The sequence below is a fragment of the Hyperoodon ampullatus genome (assembly GCF_949752795.1).
Source record: "Hyperoodon ampullatus genome assembly, chromosome: 14".
Lineage (NCBI taxonomy): Eukaryota > Metazoa > Chordata > Mammalia > Artiodactyla > Ziphiidae > Hyperoodon > Hyperoodon ampullatus.
In genome coordinates, this window is record NC_136927.1 from 86894603 (window position 1) to 86909161 (window position 14559).

General features: G+C 53.9%; 1 protein-coding gene across 1 annotated transcript in view; it reads left to right on the forward strand.

Moving 5' to 3' along the window:
• CDH4 (cadherin 4) overlaps positions 1–14559 on the forward strand; it is a gene marked incomplete at both ends in the record, with an annotated part of 569293 nt that overhangs the window by 504746 nt on the left and 49988 nt on the right. The window contains one exon of the mRNA XM_079718954.1: positions 11335–11507. Within this exon, the coding sequence (XP_079575080.1) occupies positions 11335–11507 (173 nt within the window). The remainder of the gene's footprint in view (positions 1–11334; positions 11508–14559) is intronic.

Sequence of the window (14559 nt, forward strand, 5' to 3'; positions counted from 1 at the left end):
CGTCCATGTGCATGCGGTTTTATCACGTGTGCTGATTCGCGTGACCTCCGCGGTCAAGACGCTAACGGTTCTGTCACAAGGACCCTCAAGCTGCCCTTTCAGAGCCACAGCCATCTCCCCGCCCACCCGCCATCCCTGACCCTTGCAATCGTTGATCTCCTTTGTCTCTATGATTTTGTCATTTTAAGACTTTCATATAAATGGAATCATAATGGTATGTTAACCTTTGGAGACTGGCTTTTTTCACTGAGCATCATTCTCTGGATATTCATCCAAGTTGTGTGTGCCCAAAGTTCATTTCTTTTCATTGCTGAGAAGTCTGCGGTGTGGATGCATTGCCCCTGTTCACCCTTTGAAGGGCATTTGGGTTGTTCCCAGTTTGGGGCCATAGTAAACCTCCAAGATCTTTCATTCCCATACAGACTTCTGCGTGAACGTAAGTTTTCATTTCTCTGGGACAGATGCCCAAGAACGCAGTCACTGGGTGGCACAGGGAACAGGGTTCAGCTCTGCAGGGGACGGCCACGCCCTTTTCTGGAGTGACGGTACCGTCTTCTGTCCCACCACGTGAGTGGCCCGGCTCCTCCACGTCCTCGTCAGCCTTTGGTGGTGTCGTGTTGTTTTGGCTGTTCAGAGGGGTGTGTAGTGATATCTCGCGGTGGTTTTCATTTCTGCTTCCCCGATGGCTAACGATCTTGGAGATCTCACCCTGTGTTTGTTTGCCATCCGCACATCCTCCTTGATGAGATGTCTCTTCATGTCTTTTGTCCATTTTCTAATTAGTTTGCTTTTTTAATCACTGAGTTTTGAGAATTCTTTACTTATTTGAGATACAAGCCCTTTGTCAGATACGTAGTTTGCAGATATTTTCTCCCCTCTGGGACTTGTGTTTCCATCCTCTTCATGGCATCCTTTGGGAGCAAGAGTTTTTCATTTTGATGAAGTCCAATTTTTCACTTTCCTTCGATGGCTTGGGCTTGAGTATTGAGAACTCTTCCCGGGCCCTGGGTCCTGAAGATGCTGTAGGCTTTGTTCTAAAGGTTTTATGGTTTCACATTTTACATTTCTTCCATGGTCCGTCCCAAGTTCATTTCTGTGTAATTTTTACATAAGGCGTGAGACTTCACGTCTGAATCATTTCTTTCCTTATGGATGCCCAGGTGTTCCTGCACCGTTTGTTGGAATGGCTTTCATTGAGTTGCTTTTGTACTTTTATCAAAAATCAGGTGGGCCTATTTGTGGGTTCGTTCCTGGGTTCTCTGCTTCTATCCATTGATCTGCGTGTCTGTCCCTCTGCTAGCCCCACACTGCCTGGGTGACTGCGGCTCCATGGGAAGCCTTGACGTGGGGCGGAGTCGAAGGCTGTTGGGACGGCGTGTTAAGTGTTCAGACCCTGGCTGTCGCCTGTGTCCTCCCCAGATGGGACTGTGCACTTGGCAGGTGGCGTCGCGTGGCACTCAGCCACCCACCTCAGAATCCAGGCGGCCGGCCACCATGTGGCCAGCGTGCGGCATGGCGGGGCCTCTGCCAGCTACTCCCCCTGTCTCATCGTTAAATGGAAGTAAGGTTAGCTTCCGCCTCCTGGAGTCAGCTGAGGGCGCCCACCTGAGGCTCCCCGACGCCTGTGCTGTCATTAATCGTGTTGTTACTATTGGTGGGTATTAACTTATTAATATTGTTAAACGTTCTTACTCAAAATATTAGTTCATTTTCCAACTCCAGCAAGTACCTCGTCAGGTTGAACCTCAGGCTGAACTATAAGACTCACTTAAAACCAGCTGTCCTTTAGGTTACGTGCCAGCGTCCCTTGGGCCACCCTGCTGGGCTCCCTGGTGGCCAGGCTAGACTCAGACATGCGTTCTTCTGAATCATCACAAGCTCCCCATTGGCCACGTCTGAACAGTGGCAGTTTTCCAGCCTGGGCTGGGCTCCGGTTCCCAGAGCTGATGGGGAGGATGGGGCGCGGGTGCTTCTCAGGGATTGGCCCGCTCCTGGGAAGTGTCTGGGAGGCGGGAGTTAGGATGCTCAGGAGAGGGGAGGGGGAGGGGCTGGCCTAGGGTGAGGCCACAGCCAGGCCTTGGCCAGCCAGCACCCAGCAGCGGAGGGCGTCCCCAGAGGAGAAGGCGGGGCCCCGAGGGGCAGGGGGAGCCCATCCAGGCGCCGGCTTCCCCATCAGGTGCCCACTCACCCCGGACCCGAGTCCTGTTCCCAGAGCTGCATCCAGGGGCGGCATTGCGGGGTGGATGCTGAGATCCTGGGAGGCCTTCCCCTAGGGCGGTTTTCTTCATCAGAAGCAAGAGCCCTCTGCCCCTCGGGGTGACCCTCCGGGGTGCAAGCACATCTTTAAAAGGCTGCGTTATGAGTGAAATAAGTCAGAAAGAGAAGAACAAATACTGTATACTAACATATATATATGGAATCTAAAAAAAAAAAATGGTTCTGAAGAACCTAGGGGCAGGACAGGAATAAAGATGCAGGCGTAGAGAATGGACTTGAGGACGTGGGGAGGGGGAAGGGTAATCTGGGACGAAGTGAGAGAGTGGCACGGACATATATACACTACCAAACGTAAAATAGATAGCTAGTGGGAAGCAGCCGCATAGCACAGGGAGATCAGCTCGGTGCTTTGTGACCACCTAGAGGGGTGGGATAGGGAGGGTGGGAGGGAGACGCAAGAGGGAGGGGAATGGGGATATATGCATACATATAGCTGATTCACTTTGTTATACAGCAGAAACTAATACACCATTGTAAAGCAATTATACTCCAATAAAGATGTTAAAAATAAATGAATAAAATAAAAGGCTGTGTTCTCCTTGGAGAAGAGGAGACAACAGATTAAAAACAGCAGCTGTGGGGGCTTCCCTGGTGGTGCAGTGGTTAAGAATCCACCTGCCAATGCAGGGGACACAGGTTCGAGCCCTGGTCTGGGAAGATCCCACATGCCATGGAGCAACTAAGCCCCAACTACTGAGCCTGAGCTCTAGAGCCCGCAAGCCACAACTACGGAAGCCCACATGCCTAGAGCTTGTGCTCCGCAACAAGAGAAGCCACCGCGATGAGAAGCCCATACACCACAATGAAGAGTAGCCCCCGCTCGCCATAACTAGAGAAAGCCCGTGCACAGCAACGAAGACCCAACACAGCCAAATAAATAATTTTTAAAATAATAATAAATAAATAAAAACAGCAGCTGGGCTCCCTGACCTGAAGCTTGTGAGCCCTGACTGCCTTGTCTGCCTGCTCTTCCTGAGCCCCTGAACCTGGCTCGGGGCAGTGGGGAGGCCCCACATCTCTGCAGGAGGCCTCGGGCTCCCCCTGCAAGGGGCACACCTTCCGCTGAAGCTTTGATTATGCAGCCGTCGCAGAAACACAGCACTGACCGAGGGCCTCCAGATGCTGGGTACTGTCCTCAGGCCTCCTGACGGGATAACCTACTGAAACCTGACAGTCCTGTGACACAAGCACTTTGGAGATGAGGGAACGAAGGCACAGAACAGGTAAGTAAGGACACAGCCAGTGGCAGGTGTTACCAAACCAAACTCGGGTCCGCTCGCCCGCATGGTACAGACAATCTACTGACACGAGTTTGTGGTGAAGGAGGGTGCAGGTGTTTACTGAAACGGCTCCAAACAAGGAAAATGGGTGGCTTGTGCGCAGAAACCCCAAACTCCCCAAAGGGTTTCAGCAGAGCATTTTTAAAGGCCAGGTAAGGGAGTTGGCGGTCCCAGGGTATGTGATCAGCTCGTGCAAAATTCTCTGATTGGTTAATGGTGAGGTAATGGGGTGGGGTCACAGGGGTTCACATTATCAGTCCTCAGGCTCCAGGAGGCCTGTGGGCTACGTGCTCATAACTGGAGCCCCCTTCCCTCTGCAGCAGCCGTGGGTCCACGCCCTTTCCAACAGGCTTCTCCAGCTGGAAATGGGATTCGTGGTGTCACCTCCTGCCCAGAGGCAGCCTGACCAGTCTCATGGCATCTCTCAGGCCTCCCAAGTGTGTTGACTATTTTTTAACAAAAGGGCTCTAGTTGGAACTTCTGCTTTCCCTAACCCCTTGTAACTGTGTGAGGACCTATATTATAAATTTTGAAATTAATGTTGCTTTAAAATATTAAATAGCAGAGAAATCTACATGCTGCAAATGAAGTCAAAGAAACCTTCATCTATATAATGCAGTTTTTGCTTAAATAGATTATTAGTGGGGCCCGTTTATTTATTTATTTTGTTTCTGTGCTGGCGGAGTCCCCCGAGATTAATGCCACGGACTAATGCACAGATGGCGCCAGATACTTGAAAGTCATCTGCATATTAAGAATTTAAATCTTTAGCCTCAGTGATTTGAGCAGAAAGCCAATTATGGAGCTGAATTAGTTTTCAAATTAAACTGCAATTTAAGGTTTGTGAAATTAATCCTTTAAGGCGCATGGCAGCATTTGTACATGAACTCCTCAGAAGAGCCAGGAGTTTGCCTTCTCCCCCTTTTCCTGCTGGCGCGATTTATGAAGAAATGTCCGGAGTCTCGGGCAGCAGACAGCATGCCCTCTTAGAGGAAAATACAGAGTGATGTTCAGTTTCGTTAAGAAAAATGCAGGCCTCTCTACTACTGGGAGAGGCCCAGCGAGGCCTCCACAGAAAGCCCTAGAAGGATGATATTCTCCCCGTTCTCATAGCCCAGATGATGGGGGTAAGACTTAACTCTCCGGTTACTACCAATGCTGCTGCAGTGAGTGGTTCCTGGCAGAGCGCTCAGCCAGGTAACGCGGCTGAATCGCTCCCTCCCTCCCTCCCGTGGGCAGCCCAGGTGTGCCATGGCATTGGGGCTGCTGGGCGCTCACGGCTGCCTATGAACCAGACCCACCCCCACTGGAGAAGGCAAGAGGATCGGGGGACCTTGATGCCAGGGTCACGCTTTCCCAGACACACAGGGGCTGGCCCTGCTCACGACCCGAGACGTGGTGTGGCCACTGAACACTTGCTGGAGGGTTCAGGAAGGGGCACCCTCAAGTGTAAGGGGGAGACTGAGACACAGGAGACAGGCAAGGGGGGCAGCAGCAGGGTGCCGCCAGGGCAGGGCCTGGCCCCCAGGCAGCCCTCCAGGTCTCAAGAAGGAGTTCCTTCTGCCTCCGCGCCATTCTCTCCTTCTAGGAAGGAAGTGAAAATCACGGAGCCCTTGCTCAGTTCCAGGGCCCTGCACACTTATTATTTCATCTGGGTTTGTTTCCATGGCAACCCTGCCCATTGGCCTTTGGGCTCAGAGCACTTGGGCGTGCATGGGTCACCTGATCACCGAGTGGTGGCCATGGACCAGCCAGGTTTCCAGAATCTTTTTTGAAAGAAACCAAATTGTGATTAAGGCTGAAAAAAAAGTCCCATCAGTTGCCTTATTTCTTTAAGTAACATTTTACCTTCTGATAATCAAGTGATAATCTTTGGAGGAAACTTGAGAGATACAGAGAAAATCACAAAGAAAAACATCACAATCTCCCATCTTGCCTGCCACGCAGAGATTGCCATGAGCACATTCATCAAAGATCTCTCTGGTCTTCTCTCCCTGCACGAACATGTTGTTATATTAAAGAACACAGTTTAGAAACTGGATTGTTTTCCGTTTTGCTGTATATCGTGAACATTTCAAGCGTCACGAAATATTCCGGCTTTAAACAGTTCCGTCATGGGAACACAATTTATTCAGCCAACACCCAGTTGTCAGACGTTTGGCATCACGTACTAACTGATTATGCTCCTTGTTTATCTGCACTGCTAGATGTGAGCTTCGCAGGTCAGGGACTTTTTTTTTTTTTTTTGAGACCATTGTTGACCCACATGTGCTTGTGCAACAAAGGACAGAAAGAGTCCCTCATCCAGTTTTTCCAACAGTAATGTGGAAATAAATGAAGACCAGCCGATGGGAACCAGCAGAGGCTGTGTGTTCAGGGCAGGGGGGTCACCAGCCACCATCACAGTCAGAGACTCGAAGGCGGGCAGAGGACCGGGGAGCTTCATGGTAGAGAAGGGGGCTCAGGTGTGCCTTGGTAGGGGCTGGTAGTGGGGGCCTAGAACGGGACGTCCCATGTGAATATCTGGGGGTGCGCTTCAGCTTTTCTGGCCGATTATTTTTAATTTGCATCTGATGACTCTGTTATCGGAATCTCCCCTGGTCTGGTCCTGGTCAGTTCTTTCTCTCTGTTTTCAGTCAGGTTTTGTCTTCTTGTGTGCCTGGTTCATTACGTACTGTGCCTTGTGTGTGAAAAATTGTAGAGGTGACTTGAAGGTAAGATGTTACCTTTGTCTATGAAGGATATGCTTTCACTCCTGACAGGGGAGTCTGGTAACCTCAGATATCATAGCCTAAGTCACCTTAATAGAGCTGTGTGTCCGTCGGCTAGGACGGTTCCTTTCCTGTTCACCCTCACTCCCAGCGCACTGCCCTTCCGGGTCCAACCCAAAGACTCGAGCGTTTTTCAGGCTCGACCCTCATATGGCGAGCCCTAAGCTCAGTGTTTTTACCCCCATTCCCATCAGTCTGTTGAAAGCTCCATGTAGCTCTTCAGCTGTCAGAAGCCGATTTGGAATCAGCAAACGTCTTTTTTTTTTTTTTTTTTTTTAATTTATTATTTATTTATTTATTTATTTACTTACTTACTTACTTACTTACTTACTTACGTACTTACTTACTTACGTACTTACTTACGTACTTACTTACGTACTTACGTACTTACGTACGTACTTACGTACTTACTTACTTACTTACTTACTTGGCCGTGCCAGGTCTTAGTTGCGGCATGTGGGATCTTCGTGGCCGCGTGCAGGATCTTTAGTTGCAGCATGCGGGATCTTAGTTCTCCAACCAGTGATCAAACCCAGGCCCCCTGCATTGGGAGCACGGAATCTTAACCACTGTACCACCAAGGAAGTCCCTGGAATCAGCAAATGTCTTGAGAGGAAAGATGGCCCCCGGTCTCGGGTTCCCCTTTCTGGCCTGCCCTGCCCTCCCTGAGTCTGTGCCATTGGTATCTCTCTAGTGCCCTTAATGGGATGTTTTTATTTCACATTGGGTCCGGTTTTTCTAGTTTTCCTCAGGAGGAAGATCGGTTTAAAATAACATTGTCCACCATTTGCTAAAAACAGAACCCCCTGGATTTTTTTTTTTTTTTTTTTTTTTTTTTTACGGTACGCGGGCCTCTCACTGTTGTGGCCGCTCCTGTTGCGGAGCAAAGGCTCCGGATGTGCAGACTCAGCGGCCATGGCTCACAGGCCCAGCCGCTCCACGGCATGTGGGATCCTCCCAGACCGGGGCACGAACCCGTGTCCCCTGCATCGGCAGGCCGACTCTCAACCACTGCGCCACCAGGGAAGCCCCTGGATTTCTTTTAAATACTTAATGCCTCTGGGGAAATTCTACTTATAATTAAATTCATTAAAATTGGGTTTACAGGGTTTCCCTGGTGGCGCAGTGGTTAAGAATCTACCTGCCAGTGCAGGGGACACGGGTTCAAGCCCTGGTCCGGGAAGATCCCACATGGCCATGGAGCAACTAAGCCCATGCGCCACAACTACTGAGCTTGTGCTCTAGAGCCCGCAAGCCACAACTACTGAGACCACATGCCACAACTACTGAAGCCCGCATGCCTAGAGCCCATGCCCCACAACAAGAGAAGCCACTGCAATGAAACGCCCGTGCACCACAACGAAGAGTAGCCCCCCCCCGCTGCAACTAGAGAAAGCCCACACACAGCAACAAAGACCCAATGCAGCTAAAAATAAATATATAAAATAAAATAAATTGGGTTTACACACTGTTCGAGAATAGCCATTGCATGAAGTTAGGTGGGTGTGTTTGATGAATGTTTTTCCTAGGGTTCTCAAAACAGTGAAGTTCCATATTTTTTCCCCTAGAAGACACTTAATAAAGACGTGTTGAATGAATGAATAAATGTCCTAGTGGGTTTGCAACATCTTGATCTGATTGCAACCAGTTCTCCATGAAATCCAGGGAATGAGTTAGCATTCTCACTACCCACCCTTGCCCCCCACACTCCTGGTTGCAAGCAGTCTGTGTTCTCTGCGTGTCTTCAGAACATAAATTTGACCCACTCTCCTGATGAAAATACTGCCCTGTGATCTTAGAATAAAGTCCAGAATCCTCGCCGTGGGCCCAGCCCACCTCCAGCCCCATCACATGCCCACTTTCCCTGGTTCCTCAAACGTTTGGAGCTCTTCTCTGCCCCAGGGCCTTGGCCTCCTGCCCAGAGTACCCCCCGTCCCCTCCCTACCCCACCACCCCCATCTCTCAGGTCGTCCCTGCTTCCTCCGTAGCACCCCGCGTACTTCATTATTCTGCATATTCATTCATGCGAGCGTTCTTCCCCCTTCCAAGGACTTACCACAGCTGGCGATGATCTGTGTCTCCCTGTTTGTTCTGTCTGTCCTCACTTGCATGTTAAGGGTGGGACCTTGTCTGCTTGTTCTCTTCCTACATCCTGAGCACAGAGCCTGGTGTCTGCACACAGCAAGTGCTCACTCAGTAATTGCGGGCTGAGTATCCCCGCACACTGGAATGTCATTCAGCCGTAAAAAGGAGTGAGCCTTGAAAACGTTAGGCTCCTTGAAAGACGCCAGACACAAAGGCCGCACAGTATATGATTCCATTTATAAGCTGTGTTCAGAAAACGCCTATCTGGAGACAAAGTAGATGAGCATTGCTGGGGGCTGGGGAGGAGGATGGGGAGCAACTCATTCATTCATTCATTCATGTGTGTGTGCATGCATGCCGTGCCGGGTCTTAGTTGCGGCATGCAGGATCCTTGTGGAGCATGCAGTATGCAGACTTCTTAGTTGCAGCATGCGGACTCTTAGTTGTGGCAGGCATGCAGGATCTAGTTTCCCCACCTGGGATCAAACCCAGGCCCCCTGCACTGGGAGTGTGGAGTTTTACCTACTGGACCACCAGGGAAGTCCTGGGAGCGACTCTTAACAGATACAGGTTTCTTTGGTGGTGACAGAATGTTCTGGAGTTAGATACGCTCTATTGGCAATTGCACGACTTTGTGAATCTACTAAAACGCACTGACTTGTGCACTTTAAAAGGGTGGATTTTCTGATGCGTGAATTACATTTTGATAAAAACTATGTAAATCTGTGGATTGAACAAGTGGTGGGAGGGAGGCGCTGCGGGCCTGGAGCTCCTGGGCCCTCGCTTCCTGCAGCCTCCCGCCCCGCTCAGGCTGGGACTTCCCGTCCTTTCAGTGTGAAAAGTCTGGTCCTGGGCCCATTCCTCTCTGGTTGGCGGATGAGAATAGAAAACCTGTGCCCTGTAAACAGATTTCCACTTTCCTCTCTCTGTTTGCTTTCCTTTCTGTTGTATAAAATGCATTTGCTTTGAGAAGCTTTTATTCAGTAAAAGCTGAAAGCTAAAGCCAATTCCCAGTCAGGCCCTCGCTGCTTGCGGTGGGGTTGGACACGGGAAGGCAGGAGGACCTGCTTTGCACACACGTTCGCGCAGCCAGAACACTGGTAGGATTTGGAAAAGGCTCCCTGCCCAGACCATGAAAGTGTCTCCACCACTGCTGCCCAGTTCCTAGTGCCGTGCTGGCCCAGAGCAGGTGCCCAGTGCATGTTTTTTTTTTTTTTTTTTTTTGTGGTATGCGGGCCTCTCACTGTTGTGGCCTCTCCCGTTGCGGAGCACAGGCTCCGGATGCGCAGGCTCAGCAGCCATGGCTCACGGGCCCAGCCGCTCCGCGGCATATGGGATCCTCCCAGACCGGGGCACGAACCCGTATCCCCTGCATCGGCAGGCGGACTCTCAACCACTGCGCCACCAGGGAGGCCCGCCCAGTGCATGTTTGATGACTAAAACACCCACCCATCACCACCTTGGATCCCAACGGGCCTGGAGGCCCAGCTGCACAGCCAAGCCCCAAGCCTAGTTCAGTCTCAGCTTAAGCCAGCACCCCCCAAGAAGGACCCAGTGGAGTATGGTGCCCACACTCCCTCACCCCTGTGGGCCCTGGACAGCACACTGTTCCAACCTGGGAACGTAGAGCTGAGCGAAGGACATGCAGATCAGGACTAGGGCCCCACGCCCAGGACTCCAGGGGCCACCACAGGGCCGGGAGCCTGTGCCAGTCAGGACTCTGGGCTGCAAGCGACAAAAACTCAAACTAAAATGACGTAAGGCAAGAAGGGGAATATATCGGTTCAGGTGCATAAAGCGTCTGTAAGGTACCTTCTCCCCAATGTTGCTGTGAACCTAAAACCGCTTTATAAAAGAAGCCTTAATTTTTTTAAGTATAGTGGCAACAGCTTCAGGTGCCGCTTGACCCAGGGGCTGCCCGGTAGGAGGTGGTCACCCGAGCCCCTCTTGGTTTTGTTTCCTCCAAGATGGCCCTTTCCTTCGCTTTCCTTCCTTGTGGCACAAAGTGACCACAGCCCCAGCCTCACACGCTGACCCAACCAAGGCCAGCAGCAGGGACAGTTCGCTGGTTTCCCAGTAACCCCGGCGAGCACCTCCACCTTGATCACAGGCTCTGACTGGGTAGGGTGCCCACCGCGGACCCGATCACTGTGGCCAGGGGAGGGGTGTGCCATCCAACCAGGGCCTCCCGCCGTGGAGAAGGGAGGATGCCAGTAGGAGCCCCACATGCCGCTCTCAGGAGCCAGGGGACCATGCCAGAGCGTCCCCTGCGGACCTCAACCCTGGCGTGTGGATGGGAAATGGCATGGGCGGCTCACCCCGCCCCGGGCCCGGAGGTGCGGGTGACCACGTGTCCACGCGCACCCTGGATTTACTGCTCTGTCTGCCCCTGCGCCCCGTGTGCACAGCTTCCCCCCGAGGGGGCTCTTCTCACTTAGCTTCCTCAAGTGCCTGTTATGCCCCTTCTGTAGACCCAGCCCTGTTTTTTTTACCGCATGCCGAGTCACAGCCGTGCAGTCCTCCGCGTGGGATCTGGATCCTCGGCAAACGCTGCCGGCCAGCGCCTTGGGCCGTGTGGCCCAGGAGGGAGAGTGCTGGGTTCTGAGCCAGAATCGCTGGTTCCGCTGTCCCCAGGCGGCTCCCCCTCGTCCAGGGCCTCGGTCTGTCTGCCCGCTGAGGACCTCAGAGTGGACTTGAGCCCGGCAAGAAACCCGCGGGTGGTTCTGCGGAAGTGTGTGGGGCTGGGAGGGACAGTGCACTTCCCAGGGCCTGGCAGGCCTGCTGCCCGTGGGAGGGGAAGGACCCACACCACGTCCCGCCTCCGGGGAGGCGTGGTCCCGGCTGACGTCTGCCGGGGTGCGGGCGCGGGGCCGCGGCGGGCGTGGCTGGTGAGTCCACATGCGCTGCCGTCTCTGTTCCAGGCACCTACGTGATGACGGTCACAGCCAGCGACGCTGACGACGGCACCACGGCCAATGGGATGGTGCGCTACCGGATCGTGACCCAGACCCCGCAGAGCCCCTCCCAGAACATGTTCACGATCAACAGCGAGACAGGGGACATCGTGACGGTGGCGGCCGGCCTGGACCGAGAGGTGAGGAGGCCGTCGTGGGGCAGGTGGGGCGGGCGCTGGTGCTGCCGCCTCCGCCACCGCCGCCACCGCCGCCGCCTGGGTTGGGGGACCTTTCCTGCTAGGCACAGCAGGGTGTCTCCAGGCACTGGGCCACGTGGTCCCACCTGGGTGAGGCTTGGCAGGGACAGTGCCCGGCGGGGCTTAGGTTGCCCGGTGTAAATACGTCTTCTGGGACTCGTGTCAGTGGCGTTGTGCGATGGGGGAGGTGGGCCAGAACCCCCAGGGCTCAGAACAGGCCTCGGGCAGACCCGAGGCCTCCATCTCATGTACCAGAGGATCCAGCAAGGCCCCAGGACCCTCCCCGGGACCGTGATGGGCGCCTGCTCGGCCCGGACAGGGCCATGCAGTTGGCCCTTGGAATGAGGAGCTGCTCCGTCCGGCCTCTAGAAGACTGCCGCCCTCAGCTAGGGAGGTGGTCCCTCGGAGGGGATAGTGACGCCGCATGGGGTGGGCCATCAGGGAGGCGAACCATCCGCCGTCTCTCCCCACCCAGGGTCCCCGACCTGCCCCGGGAGGGAGGGCATCCCCATTGCCCCCAGAAGATTATACCACAGTGTTTCTCCAGGCTCTAGCCTCACCCAGGGTGTCTTCACACCTTCGGGAGAGCAGTGTGGTGTGACCGGGGCCTGTGCATGAATGCAGACGCTCACACACACTCTTGCACACGCATGCACACGTCCTTCTCCATGGTCAGCTTTGGAAGCATTGCTCCAAGGAAATTCCTGTCTGAGGTCCAGGGTCAAGGCTGAACTTAGGCACGGTGACCCCTGAACACGAGCAAGTGCCCCGCCTGCTCCTTCCTCACTTAGCAGATGTGGGGACAGAGTGCTGTGTGAGGCATAGTGGATGTGGAGTGGTTAGACGGTGGCTGCCCCCAGGGCCAGGGGTGGAGAGCAGAGCCTAAGTGCATGTGCTGCAGTGGATCATGCGTGTAGGCAGTGGATTGCGTGTGTAGGCAGTGGATCTCGTGTATATGCAGTAGATCATGTGTACATGCGGTGGATCATGTGTACTGGTAGTGGATCACGTGTATATGCGGTAGATCACATGTATATGCAGTGGATCGTGTGTGTAGGCAGTGGATCGCATGCGTGTATGCAGTAGATCACGTGTACATGCCGTGGATCGTGTGTGCTGGCAGTGGTCACGTGTATGTGCGGTAGATCACATGTATATGCAGTGGGTCAGGTGTGTGGGCAGCGGATCGCATGTGTGTGTGCAGTAGATCATGTGTACGTGTGGTGGATCATGTGTATTGGCAGTGGATCACGTGTACATGCGGTAGGTCACATGTATATGCAGTGGATCGTGTGTGTAGGCAGTGGATTGTGTCCACAAGGTGGTGGTGTGAGATGAATGGAGCTAACTGTGGAGAAATCAGGGGAGGCTTCTCAGAAGAGGTGGCCCTGCTCTGAGCCTTGGAGGCTAATAGAATCAATCATATTTCCTTCTCTTTGGGACTAAGGACCCGCTTTTCCTGAACGCTGCACACCAGACGTCTAACCGGTTCCGAGCCACCACAGATCCCACTCAGCAGGCTCCTCCTTTCGATCAAAAACTTTCACTGAGCACTGACTTTGTGCTAGAAACTGCCGAGGCTGCTGGGCAGACAGCAGGAAACAGGGCGGGTGGTGTCCTTGCTCGCGTGGGGCTCACTATGCAGGAGGGAGAAACAGGCGAGAGGGATCAGTCCCCACGAGATAGATGAGTTCAGGCCGTGGCGTGGGTTATAAAGAGAGAGCATCGTCTACCGTCCACAGAGGGCGGGGCGGGGGGGGAGCATCAGGGACGTCCCTGTCCTGTCCCCCGAATGGAGTTGTATGAGTGTCCCAGGGCTGTCCTGACAAAGGAAATGTAGCCTCTTCTGGCTCTGGAGACCATAAGTCCAAGATCCCAGCAGCCTTAGGCCCCAGCCCGGCAGCAGAGGGGCCTGTCCACCTCCCAGGCAGGCACATCCCCGCGCCCTGCCCGGCACAGCCTCAACGGGCCTCCGCCACCTCTAAAGAGCTTCTGTTCATTGCTTAATGAGTGTGGACTTCAGGTTCAGGAAACAGAGAGGCGGGGAGCGGGCGGTACCCAGCCTGTGGGCCCTGAGCACCCGGACCTCCGTTAGAGATGAAGAGCAGCTTGGCTGCATGGCTCTGCTGGGAGCCCGGCTGCGCTGTCGGGCCTTGGAGGAGGAAAGAGGCATTTCTGGGGCCTCTGTCTAGAGGACAAAGGGGCAGCACCCAGAGGACCCTTCTGGAAGTCTGCAGAGCAGGGAGAGGCCCCACCTCAGAAAGCTCGGAGAAGCTGCCGGTTCTGAAGATGCAGGGCAGCTCTGGATGCCGCGCCCCTGCTTCCCTGAGCAGGTAGGGTGCGGGCCGTTCCGGTTTGCGTTTATTTATGAACAAACCAGCAGGTGTGGAGGGAGGGACAGACGGCCAGGAGCAGTGGGAGGAGGAGTACCGCCAACGTTTTGTGGGCATTTCTGCTACTCATTTTCCATTCTTTTGTAAGCATGTGCCGAGCTCCCGCCCGTGGGCAGAGCCTGTTCTAGACACCGGGGCGCCCCAGGGACCCCACAGGAGGTCAGTGCGGGCTAGGCACTGTACAATGCATGTTATCACATCTTAGTCCTTGAAACTGCCCTGGGGGGAAATCCCAGTCGTAGCATTTCTTTCCAGATGAGAAAGGCAAGGCTGCAGGGGCTCTTAATTGCCCAGGGCCGAAGGGTCTCGGGAGCTCAAGAGAGGCATGACCCCCGGGACCCAGGCCCTCCCCTGGTGCTGGGGTGGAAACTCTGGACGCCAACAGGGGCCAGAATTCACGCTGGGGCGTGAGGGGAGGGGTGGAGAGGCCTGGGGAGGGTCTGCCCCACCAGGGCCTTAGTGGAGCAGACAGCAGGGAAAGCCTCAGGTTGGCATTTTTTAAAATTCTGTGCAAGGCAAATGACACACATCTGTGGGCCTCGTCCAGCCTTGGGGCCACCCGTGGACACCCCCAGCTCCTTCCATAATGGTCGGCACTGTTT